The 12,383-nt window shown below is 42.8% G+C and overlaps 1 protein-coding gene across 2 annotated transcripts; it reads left to right on the plus strand.

Annotated features, from left to right (window-relative positions):
- The first annotated feature begins 1,317 nt into the window (after window positions 1–1,317).
- cbx6a (chromobox homolog 6a) lies at window positions 1,318–9,449 on the plus strand. 2 transcript variants are annotated; one of them, XM_080879366.1, is made up of 5 exons: window positions 1,318–1,564; window positions 2,614–2,657; window positions 2,792–2,857; window positions 3,598–3,664; window positions 4,643–9,449. In XM_080879366.1, the coding sequence occupies exons 1-5, from the start codon at window positions 1,496–1,498 to the stop codon at window positions 5,924–5,926; spliced, it is 1,530 nt and encodes a 509-aa protein (XP_080735492.1). In that variant the 5' UTR covers window positions 1,318–1,495; the 3' UTR covers window positions 5,927–9,449. The 2 variants fall into 2 exon arrangements, with proteins under 2 accessions (XP_080735492.1, XP_080735493.1); XM_080879367.1 differs by having other exon boundaries at window positions 1,333–1,472.
- The last annotated feature ends 2,934 nt before the right edge of the window (window positions 9,450–12,383 follow it).

The following is a 12,383-nucleotide window of genomic DNA, read 5'->3' on the forward strand; positions in this document are numbered from 1 at the left end:
TATGAATGTCATTTCCATGCTTACCAAGTGGCAGTTGACAATGACTCGATCCTGTTCAATCCAGGAAATGAATTAGACTTTCAAGCTCTAGACACCTATTTAGTTGATGATAGGCTGTTTGTGTCCTTGAGGTATTCTGTGTGACGTGATTGCAAGAACATTTTGTGTGTGTGTGTGTGTGTGTGTGTGTGTGTGTGTGTGTGTGTGTGTGTGTGTGTGTGTGTGTGTGTGTGTGTGTGTGTGTGTGTGTGTGCGCGCGTATGTATGTATGTGCGTGCTTGTTGAAGTAGAGCAAAACATTTGTGTGGACAGTTTTTTAAATACATGCCATCTCTGTGATCCGTCAAAACATTGTGTTCAGGTGTTTAATGTCTTTATGTGATTGTTTACTTTTTTTTTTTTTTAAATGAATGTATTTTTCTTGACATGTCCTATAGCAATATACGAATGTAATCAAGGATGTATTCCTGTGGTTGTTTAAGTGCTTTGATGTGATTCTATTATCGAAAATAAATGGTTAAATAACCAAATATTTTGGACTATTGGGGGTACATTTTTGTCTCTTTAGGTACGAAATAGGTTGTCGCTGGGGGGGTACCCTCATAGGTACCCTATTGTACCCTTTTCAAGAGAACATTTCTGTACTATAGTTTCAAGGTACATTTATGTCTTAGGAAAGTACATGATTGTACCTCAGATGGTACAACTTCATAAGGTACAAAAACGTACCAAGCCTAAAGGGTACAGAAATGTCCTTCAAAAAGGAACACCCCCAGCGACAAGCATTTGTACCCTTTTTGGTACACTTTGGTACCCCTATTTCTGAGAGTGTACTATGCTGTATCGATTCCCCCCCTACTACTACTAATTGTTTCATAAATAGCTTCTTGCCTTAAACCAGAGGGAATTTTTAACTTGGAGGACTAATGTTTTGCATTCAAACCAAATGCCGAACGTTTATTTTATGTTTATGATTAAAATAATTAAATAAATAAATACATGTTTAACAAAGTAAGGTAAATAAAATTTGTCAATTTCATGGCATAGAAGGGAATTTTCGTGGCTTAGTGGGACGCTTGAAAAGAGCCATTGATTAAATTGTCCACTGGTTCAAATGTGTGACTGAATACTTGAATAAGGCAAATATTATTAAACCAGTTAACATTATGAAATGTAAATATAAATACAATGTAAAATTCCGATGACCTTCGGTGTTAAAACATTTGTATGAAGTCTAATTAGGTCTGTAATAATTTAATTAACGTTAATAACCTTTTCGTGTCTTTTGACGCTGATGTTTAAAGCTCAGAGCCGCGCGGGCTTTTTTTCTCCTCGGGTTGCCGGCGACCAGATAGGTCGCACCGCCGCCGCTGCTGCTGTGCTGTCTCCGTGTGTGTGCAGCCCTTCGCACGGTTTGGTCGATCCGTGCAGACAGCGGAGCTTGTCGTCTGGAGAGACGGACACCGAGACAGGTAGCTCAGTTCGGGTATGAAACATGGAGCTCTCGGCGGCGGGAGATCGCATTTTCGCCGCGGAAGCCATACTTAAACGCCGCGTCCGTAAGGTGAGCTACAGCCGCCACTGTCCCGCGTGTTTTGACTACGTGCAGATGTTCCCCGTCGGCAGCGCGGCACTGCTTTAGTCCATAGGCTCAGGGCTGTCATCTTACGCCTATGAAATACTGCAGAGGCCTTCGTGCGTTTGCTTTTACTTTGCTAGTCCGAGCTAGATCAGAGCAGCGAGGCTTATGACTCGTGGCGCGGACATTGAGGCAGCGACAGGGCAATAAAAACAACACAAAGAACGGGGTGGCTGCAAAGACACGCTAGCCCCGCTGATGGTATTGTGGACTGTGCTGTGAAACTGAGAGGCCTGGTTTGCTTGCCAGCTAATGGTAGCTAAAGCTATACGGTCACAGTCAGCGGTTCATAGCCCAGTTTATGTGTAGCTGCCACATTAACGACAGCTTGACTTTGTTACTTTCTCGTGCGAGTTATGAAGGTGGTTGCAGAAGCACAAGTTCTCATACGCCGGTGATGGGAAAGGAGTCTTCAACCATAGCTGATTAAGGACTTTTGAGAGTTTCCAATGTGTTTTCAGTATTTTGCATGTAAGAGACTCTGTCCATTATGGCATGTTGCCTTCTGAAGTTGCCGGTATACAGAGTTAACCAGCAAGGCCCACCGTGCCTCCAATAGCTTCAGAAGTCCCTGCTTGGAGTTTTTAGCGTATCCTTCTTGCTGTAAAACACTTGCAACACACGAACAAACGTAGATTTCACATAAACGATACCCAAACGTGAAATGTATTTGATCTTATTATAAAACATAGGAAGATTTAACCCTAGCGAAGACGTGAAAGAAATGAAGTCATCTTCTGTAACTTGGACTGAAATGTGCTAAAGTGCATTCAGTTGCATTGCAGATTTGGTGTTGCTGTGCATTAACAGCATGTGGAGTTTTGTTCCCATGTTGGTGTAAAGGCAAGAATATCCTATTTGTAATTAAAATACTCAAAACCTGTGTTTGAATGTTGTTGTTTTTTTCTTTTTAAAAAAAATCTATTCTCATATGAACTGTTTTAGTAATTCTAACATTTGTCTTCTTCTTTCAGGGAAGGCTCGAATACCTGGTGAAATGGAAAGGATGGGCAATGAAGTGAGTGCCTTGAATCCACAATGTTAATGTGACACAAGCATTGGTTCGATTCAGCTGAAAAATGCACATTAACTGTGCTTTGGAGCAAAAATGAATGCATGCGTTTTTCTTCATGTTGCTGCATTTGTGTTCAGGCACAGCACTTGGGAGCCGGAGGAGAACATCCTGGATGACAGGCTGATTTTGGGGTTTGAGCAAAAGTGAGTGTAGCTGCTTCATGAGGAGCCCTGCGTGTGCTTTGAGTAATCAGTCTTGATTTTTATTTATGTATTTATTTTTTCTCTCTTGCTTGTTTTTATATTTTGGCTCCTATCTTGAAAAGTCTAAAGCATGTCTGCTCAGTCCCCCGGGCCCATTTACCTTTTTATCATGTGTTCTTGTTTTAAATTACTTCCAGTGTCTCTTCCTCTAAGTGCTTGTGTTTACTCATACTTTCATCCCCCCGCATCCCCCTTTCGTGTCTTTACATTCCTCCTCTTTGCTGCCTAATTGAAAAAAAAATCTGCACCGAACTTCTTTTTGTCTGTTGCCAAGCTCTTTGAAATGCTCGTGCTGCTCATGGAAATGTTTAGAGTAAAGTTCAAGTATCAGAAAACTTTTAATGGGAGGCAGGGGATACAACAAATGACTGAAACGGTGTTTTCGCTACATGTCATTCCTCTCTTCGCTGGCTCTTACATTTCCTGTCCTTCTTCAACATTATCCCTGATGAAAATAAGAGCAAAGAATAAGATTTTTTTTTTTTTTTAAAGGAAACCTAACTGTGTTCTGACATGGCTGCAGAGATGCTCTTTTTGCCCACGCTCACCCACAGCTTTCATGTCTGTCATCACCTTTGAGTCATTCTATTTGCTCTCGTTCTCTTGTTCTTTTTGTTGCGTGTGTCTTTTCATTTGTGGTCAATGCCATTCGAACTGTCACTACTTTTTTTCTTTTTTAGAGAGCGGGAAAGAGAGTTGCACGGGCCAAAGAAAAGGGGACCAAAACCCAAGAACCTTGTAATGAAGGTACAGTTTTTTTTTTTTATGCTCCTCCACAGGGAGGAGCTGCTGCATCTGAAATCATATTTAAAATTTTGACGAGTGGACTGGAAACTATGACTAGTTTGCATGAGTTAAATTTGCAGCTTTGTTGAAATCTGTACCTTTGTTCAGTTTGCATCACCACCCTGCAGGAAAGTGGAACATTCTGTTTGTGGTTTCTGCTGTTAAAGCTGAGAAAAAGGTCAACCTACTTGAACCTCAAACGGTGTCTGAAGTTTATTTAAATCTTCATACAGTGCATGCTTTGTCTTTGGAAAATGACATGAAAAGAAGCGTGAGCGGCAGGGACACGTTTGTCCTGTGCTACATTTCACCTGAGGCACATACTGCAGCAACCTTTGGTCATAGAAAAACGCTTTCAGAAAGCCGTGTGAAGGGGGAGGGTCATTTATATCAACAACAATAAATGGAGTTACAAAGGAGACACGTCTGACTGAAGTTACATTCAGCACGGCTAAACGTTGTGGTGTTGGGTGCATTAACTTCTCTTTGTAACTGCTGATTTTGTTAATTTTAATTCTTTTGATCTCAAATTAACTTTAGTCTAATATAAGCTAAATTAGCTGGAAAGTGTGCACTTTTGAGGCATTAGTTACAACGCTGTCATCCAAGAAGCATTTTAATGGCTGATATAAATCATTGTGACTCTAGTGTTGCCAAAAACAACTAACTTAAGTGAGTGCCCATGGTTACATAGTCTCAGCTCCACCCTCCAGAATTGTAGCTAGAATGAGCTGGAGGAGATCTGGTTCACACACTGCTGAAGAGCAGAGCAAGAGCTACCAGGGTTAGCTGCAGTCCGAGGTGCTGGAGTTGAGCCAGATGTTTTAGCCAAATGTTTAAAAGTGGCTGCTGTTGCTGTGTATCACTCAGTAAACGTGTTTAGAGGTTCAAAAAGCTCACTCTACAAAAATGGTTTCTTAAATGTGCTTTGTCTCGCAGGCTCGCGGTCAGAAAGGAGAGAGCGGCAGCCGAGCCTCAAACACCCGCCAGACCACTTTGCGTCCTACTTCGTCCACTTCTAACCGGGCAGCTTCCTCCTCCTCCTCTGCCTCAGCGCATCTTTTACCGTCGTCCTCCAGCTCGGCTGTCGCACCTTCCCCTAAACTTAACTCCCTTGCGGCCACACACAAACTGAAGAAAGACATTCACCGCTGCCACCGGATGTCCCGGCGCCCTCTGCCTCGCACAGACCCCATGGCGACCACCTTCTCCAACCCTGGTGGCTTCCCGTCCCGCATGCACGTTTCTCCCTTCTCTGAAACCGTCCGCATCCTTAACCGTAGGGTGAAACCCCGGGAAGTCAAGAGAGGCCGAATCATCCTCAATCTGAAGGTCATCGACAAAGCGGGCCGGGGTGGCACAGCGGCCGGGGGTCGGAATATTTCGGCAGGACGTCAGAACATCCCATCCCGCAATCGTATCATTGGGAAGAAGAGGGAAGCCCCATATAGACCTTTCCAGCCTCCTCTGAAGATGCTGGGGTTCCCGATGTACGGGAAGCCATTCGGGCTGCAGTGCGGAGGACCTGTGCCTTTTCACTCCCACCCAAGCTCATGCTCCAGCACAGGAGCTAGGGAAAGCCGCACCAGCCCCTCTCAGTTCCAGGCACCTCCTTCTCCTTCCAGCTCCAGTGGGTCTGAAGGAAAATCTCCCACCAATGCTGCTGCTGCCCAGTCTCAGCCTTCCACTGGGGCCTCGCCGTCTAGCAAGGATCCCAAGTCCAGCAAACCTCACGCAGACACTCAGAAGAGCCAGAGCACCAAGTCCTCCACCCCTGCCGCGTCCTCAGATGCAAACCAGGCTGCATCATCATCATCCCCCTTCCTCCCCTCCTCTCCCTCTTCCTCCCTGGAAGACGAAGAGGACGAGGGCGCCCCGGACCGTACGGTGCCCTCAGAGGAAGGCAGGAAAAATCCTCGCCAGTGCAGGGCTAAACACCAGTTGCCCACCGCGCTTCCCCCTGCCGCTCCCGGGGACCAAACCTCTGCCCCCACCGAACCTCCAAGGGTGCCCGCTGAGGGAGACCCCGACTGGCACCCTGAAATGGCTCCGAGCTGCAAGGATGTAGTGGTCACAGATGTGACCACCAACCTCGTCACCGTCACCATAAAAGAGTTCCCATCCCCTGCCTCCTGCCCCGCTTCACCTTCTGCTAGCCCCGAAAATGCCTCTTCCCCCCCTCCCACCGCCGCCTCCGACGACCCCTCCCCAGCGAAGCCATAGGAGGACGGACATTATGAAGTCAAATGCCATTGAAGAAAGGAAAAAAAAAAAAGTGTCATGCCACTTCAACTCGCTTCTACCTTTACCTTGAAGGGTATGTCCATATTTGTGTAATGAGTAATGAAATATAACCCAACACCGCCCTGTCATTGAATAGTTTAAAAACATTGACATATTTTTTTTAGAAGAATTATATAAATTTGAGATGGGGCAGCTAATACGCCCTTCTTGGCATTTCAGTTGCCATATTTTGTCCACTTGCACAACACTGACTGTTTGGCTTGGATGGAAATGGTGGTAATTCTTTCACTTGCTTCATGCTGAGTTTATCTTGTTTGGTACAATGTAACATTGTCCTGAAAGTGGAACCGTCGCCCGTTTAGTGTGCAGGTTGAACTTTTAGAAGGCATACTCAGCCTGTGTGGAAGAAACTTAATATTTAGATGCAAGCTCTGCTCTGGAGGCTGTTGTCAGCAGCCTGCAGGTGTTTTGACCTGTTAGTCTCGTTGGAAGTTCAACTCAGTGAACTTAACACAGCTGGATTTGGATATTGCATCGATGCAATAGCGAGGTAAATGCACTTGACTGCATCATTTAAAAACCAACCTATTCTGTGTGGTTTATCAGTTTTTCCAAAGCCTTCTCCTCTTGCTCTCTTGAATGCACATGCATATACATATAAGTATTTATATGCACACACAACCATAAAGGCTGATAAAGAATATGAAATTCAGTAATTTTTTTTTAAGTTATTGCTGCCATTTGCAGTCTCTTACATATTTGCCTTGTTTTTCACTCTGTTCCCGCCACCTACTTCGACTCCATAACGTCCACCAAGACCCTAAACTGGTCTGCAGTGAATTTGAACAGTTTCTCTGTATGCCGTAATCGCTAAAATTAACTTCTTAAACTGTCCAGGTCTAGAAGGTCCATGAGCTGAACACAGTTCAGACTGAACGTCGACAAAATGCAGCTAAAAATAGAAGTTGACTCGGCGACAGGTGTTTCAAATCTGTGGAACATGAATCCAGGCAGCTGTGGCTTGTACAATGTAGCGACTGTTAAGTTTTGTCTATTTATCTTCCACTTTTGACTGGTTAAAAGCTGTTTCCCATGCTTTTCGTCCTGTGGATGTTGCCAGTTTGTCCTTTTATGCTTCGTAACTGTTCTTTATTAGTATGTGCTCTGGTAGTAACGTCAATAGAAGTGCTTTATTCTTGCTACCCATAGGGCATGCGTGTGTCTTTCCACTGATGCAGAGCCAGTGCGAAGCCACTTCCAACTTGGGTGCCTTACGACGAAAAGCCTACATTTCCGCAGATTCATAACCGAACATTACATGGGGTTATGTAGCAAAGGCTGGGGTGATTTACACGGGATGGAGAATCTGTGTTTGGTGAATTTCTTGAGAGACAACGGTGGTTACAACTTTTGGCGCAGTCAGTTTTGTGAAGCTGCTGAATGTCGGCTGTTTGGAACCAGCATTGATATTTTCTTGTAGTGGAAATGCATGAAACTGGTTCTACAGGGGGCACCTGCACTACTGTAGTGGAAAAGGGTTCATCTAGTCCTATAGCCATCAGACTCTAGTCATCATGATGAGAAGTAAGACAACTTTGCCTCTTGCTCCTGTTGTACCAAGATTTGTTTTGCTATAACTGAGGCCCAACATGTCTTTTAAGTCCTGGCTTTAGACTTAGTTGAGCTTATTGTCAGCTTAATGTAAACAGTGCTCCTGGACACATGTAGAGGAACAGTGAGGACCAAGGATACCTCGATGTTCCAGTCTAAACAGGACACTGCGTTTTTACTTCCTAAATGAAGCGCCGTTTTGCCTGTTTCCTGTCTTGTTGCTTTTACCCGTTTATGAAGGATAAAACCTTTGGACCGCTGTTTAATAACTGGAGAGGATGCTGGCACAGTTGTCTTCCCCTTTTCAGACACATCAGACAGGCTGTCTTTCAGTAGGATCACAGTACAGCTGGTGTGTCGGGGAGCTGGATGGTTAGAAAAGCTGCTTGATCTCTAACGGTTTGATCCAGCGCCCTTGTGTTCTTGGCTGTAAACCTTTTGTCGTGTACGTTAACCGGAGGTTGTTTCCAGCTAAATCCCTCAAGCTCGAAATTGATCAAAGTTTCTGACCTTACCTTCAAACGCGTCAGCCGTACTTTAAAGAAACCTTTACAGACCCCTTTATACACAGATTCTTTTTTCCTCCTGCTCTTTCTAGGCCTTCCCAGACTCTTCGGCTCTAAACTCCGTTCTATCTACAGTATGTGTTAGAATATATTAAAAGCTTCCGCATGCGTTGCCTTAGAGCTCACCGTCGGCTGCACTCGAGGCAACTGTAACCTCATCACACTTGGCTCTTATCAAAGAGAACGGCTGAAAACGTCATTAAATCTCGACTTTAGCTCGGTGACTTTAAGGGTCGCAGACTGTAATAAGTTTTTATGTTTTCTGTCGTCTTCTTTTCCAGAAGTTGCGAGTACCGCTTTTTCCGTGTCTTTTAACAGGCGAAGGCGACGTTCCTGTCATATACTGAATGGTTCTAGTTGTTGTCAGTGCTGTTTCAGTACTCTCTCTCATAGGTTACACTTGGAAGGATTTATTCCAAAATGACACATCCATTAATATGAAGAAAAAAAGAAAAACGGTCTGTAGTTCAAATTCGAATCGATGTCTGTTGATAATAACACTACTTAAATCCTTATTTGACACAGTAAAAGCAGAGTGGTCCTATTTTTTTTTTCTAGAATTATTTTCTTCTCAAATGGATATATTGTAATTTGGAATAGATTTTTTCATCTACTCTATAATATGTTTAAGTGGTGGATAGAAGTGACTCTTGCAGTTGGTAGATTTGTAAGGTATTAGACTGCTAAGTGATGTTTTTTTTTTTAAATTTTGTTTTAAATTTTTTGCTTATTCTTTGTCATACGGAGTAGCACAACTCGATTTAGTGGCCTCTTTCAACCAAATAGGGCTCTTGATTTTTATAATTTCCGATTTTTAAAGCTTTTCTTTCCCCCCTTTTAAATAGTTTTCTATGTGATCTAAGTGCTAGATTCATGTTGGCACTAATTAGAAGAAAAAGAAGGATCCTTGTTTAAACGTATGAAATGTGATGCTTAACGAAATGGAAACGAGCATTATTTTGTTGTTTGTACTGTAATTAAGTACTTTTTTTGAAATATGCATAACATTGTCAATGTGATGATGTTTATTTGAATGCCATTTTCTTTTGGCTTTTTTAGTAGTCTAAGATGGGTTTGATCAGAAGGACTCACTGATTTTTACATGTCAAGACTGCAGTTTCGTCTGGTTTTATGCTAATATGAATTATGTACATTGTATTGATGCTAAAGAGGAGGAGTTGGAGGCTGACATTGTAATGTATCTGAACTTCAGAAGCATGTTTTACAAACCCTTATTGTACAGATTATGTATTCAGTGTCACGTTACCTGTTACTGTTGTTGCTTTCTGTGTGTTTCTCGTACAAAGCTTTTAATTAAAAGCTCTCTAAAAAAACTTCCTTTTGGCTGTTGTCATATTTTAGTGTGATTTAACATAAGAGGCAGACTGTAGAATTAACAGCTGTAGTTTTTCATTTTACTTGGTGCCCGAAGTGGTGCTGACAGCAGAGTTAGGCTCATCAATTCAACTTCAACACTTAAAATCAACTCCAGATCTGCCCAACTTATGAAACCTCACCTGACCCGGGCTACAGCCGTCTGTTAAATAGATTTCACAGGACTCTGAATTCCTCTGAAAAATTAAGTGTACCTTTACTGCTTTCACAGGAAATAAGAACAAAAGTAGCAGCTGGCCGCTGCTAATCAGACGCGCAATTCCTTCAATTCATTATCAAGTGTGAGCACCTTTAGACTTTTTTTAACAGTTTGCTGCTCTGGAGTGTTCTGGTGTGTGTTAACAAAGTGCTAAATCTTCCTAGGAGTGTATGGCTTAGTAAGTTCACCCTAACGTCAGACTGAAAGGGCCAAAAACTTGGCCCTAACTGTATCAGAAAAGAGGTGGAGAGGGAAATCAAGTCAAGTGGCTTTATTGTCATTTCAACCATATACGGTGGTACAGTACACAGTGAAATGAGACGGTGTTCCTCCAGGATCATGGTGCTACATGCACACTACATAAAGTGCACGTGTGCAAAACTTGCAAAAACAGTACAACACCAGGCAGAACAGAAAGATGCAGACACAAGGCAGTGCAACAGAAAAGTGCAACAATGACAAAGGATTGTGCAGAAAGCACTTGAGTTAAACGAATGTTTAAAGGTGTGTGTGTGTTGTATGTATATGACACTGTGCAGGAAATGTTTGACTGCCAGAGCTTCACATCAGGTAATCTCTCCATATCCACCACCCTATTTGTCATGTTTGTTCATATTCACATGGCAGAGTGTACAGGGAACGTCTACGAAGTACAACACAAACAAAAATATAATGCATATATAAATGTTCTCAGACAGTGTCACCGATATGTAACGGGCCTCTCACAGCCGGCTGCACATAGAGACCAGTTCTGTTATTGGAAAACGAATCATTTAAAAAAAAATAATATATATATATATATATGAAAGTTAGTTTGTGTTTTTACCACAGAAATATAGAGCATGAAAAGGCTTCCAGTTACTCATGGATGGTACGTACTGACACTACTTAAAAACACTGATAAGTTCTTACTCTGATACAGCGGAAATGGCTAATAATGATCCTGCTTGGACCATCTGGGAAAAAAAAAAAAAAAGACCAATTTCACTTGAGCACTATTGCCAGAGTCCACCGTGAGGCGCTGTTGAGCTGCTCATTTTCTTTCAGAGTAATGGAGCAGCAGCATCTGTGTTCTCAGATGGATTGTGAGAGTTGGGGGTCATATTAAGGTCATCACGCCTGTGTATTCATCTTTGTGTGTTTTGATGTGGAGATGAATACGTCGAGTTCAAACAGCTTCATCCTTTTCCACAGGCAGTATTTCATTTTATTCTTCTACCCTTCAGACTGTGGGACGTATAACAGAAAGACACATGTAGTCTCCTTTCACTCCTTCCCCGTGCTGCCTTTGGTTCTCTGTCTGTTTCCTTCCTGGCCCGATACCACAGGCGCTTACTGTATGAGCCAGATGGAGCTAAAACAGACCCAGAGTTTGATACCAGTGGCCAACATCTGTGTGTTTGTGTTTGTGTGTGTGTATATAACATACACATGTGCATTAGTGAGTGCAAGCTCAGTCACCTCTGGAGATTAAGCCACAATCTGGGTTACTGGTCATTAGACTGAAGCCCATCTGCGTTTGGTGTTTGAGCTTCTGATGGTTATAGATACATATTCCGTATTTTTCATGTGATTTCATTCATTTCATTCTGCAGGAGTTTGACTTGAGGGTAAAAACTAACAGCAGTGTAGTTCCACAGTATTCCTTATATCCTGTTAAATAGAAATTTTAAACTGTGTGTGTCCTTGCAAAATAGGTACTAAAAGTGAATGTTTTCTCTTTGCTTCATAAATATTCCAGCCTGTTCACAGCGAAAAGGCCGGGTCAAGTTGATTGCAATGTTCCACACTGGAAAAAAGACTCCTAACAAGGTTAAGCTGCATCGAGAAATTTTTTTAAAAAACACTCTCAAACATAAGCCCTGCAAAATCAATGGGTGACACCTCACCTCCTGTATGGAGCAAGCACACAAGAAGAAGAGGCAGAGATGCCTTCGTTGGCTCTGCAGACTGGAAGGAAAGCAGTCGGAGGACGTGTTTACATTCGCTTCCCAACCGTACACAGACGGCAGTGCTGGTTTTACTTAGCCGGTCTGTCGCTTTACACTGAACAGATAGGTAAGACGTTTTGAACAAACGGTGAATTCTAATGACTTTGACAAACACAAAGTGCCACCAGCTGCTCCAGGTTTTCACTTATGCCATTCATGGATGGGCTCAAAATCTGACACAACCAGATCTTCCAGCGTTGACAGCTGCACTTTTTAATTTGACTGGCTGCCTGGAGTGGTGTTGACAATAGAGACGTCAGACGAGGAGCGCAGAGGGAATTGTTTGGCTGCCGGAGCTGCGGATCTGGTTTCATATTCTAAATCATCTGTTCATCTGATATCCATATGAAAATATTGTTTGCTGCAATTTCAACCTTGTTGGTTGGAAACCATGTTTTGGCTGCTGTGAATCTAGCCAGTGCACTGCTGCTCACTGCCTGAATGCTATCATCATTGTACCCGACTGGGTGGGACACATGGGGCTGCTTTCACAGTCTTTCTCCAGACATCAATTAAATCCTTAAAAAAAGTCACTTGTGTTCATCAAACAGAGTGTGAGTGTGTGTTTTTTAATCCACTCTGTAAAATAGCTTAGATATAACTCCACACCTTTAATTCATTTACTATGCACAGCTATACGAAAATGCAAAACCCTATTTCCTCAGCCACTTACT

This window comes from Rhamphochromis sp. 'chilingali' (assembly GCF_963969265.1).
Source record: "Rhamphochromis sp. 'chilingali' genome assembly, chromosome: 4".
Classification (NCBI taxonomy): Eukaryota; Metazoa; Chordata; class Actinopteri; order Cichliformes; family Cichlidae; genus Rhamphochromis; species Rhamphochromis sp. 'chilingali'.

What these genes read in the sequence shown, in the direction of transcription:
- cbx6a (XM_080879366.1), top strand. Translation starts at nt 1,496, where the DNA reads ATGGAGCTCTCGGCGGCGGGAGATCGCATTTTCGCCGCGGAAGCCATA. An exon ending in TGGAAAGGATGGGCAATGAA is followed by an intron (nt 2,658 to 2,791) that starts GTGAGTGCCTTG and finishes ATTTGTGTTCAG; the next exon opens with GCACAGCACTTGGGAGCCGG. An exon ending in ATTTTGGGGTTTGAGCAAAA is followed by an intron (nt 2,858 to 3,597) that starts GTGAGTGTAGCT and finishes TTTCTTTTTTAG; the next exon opens with AGAGCGGGAAAGAGAGTTGC.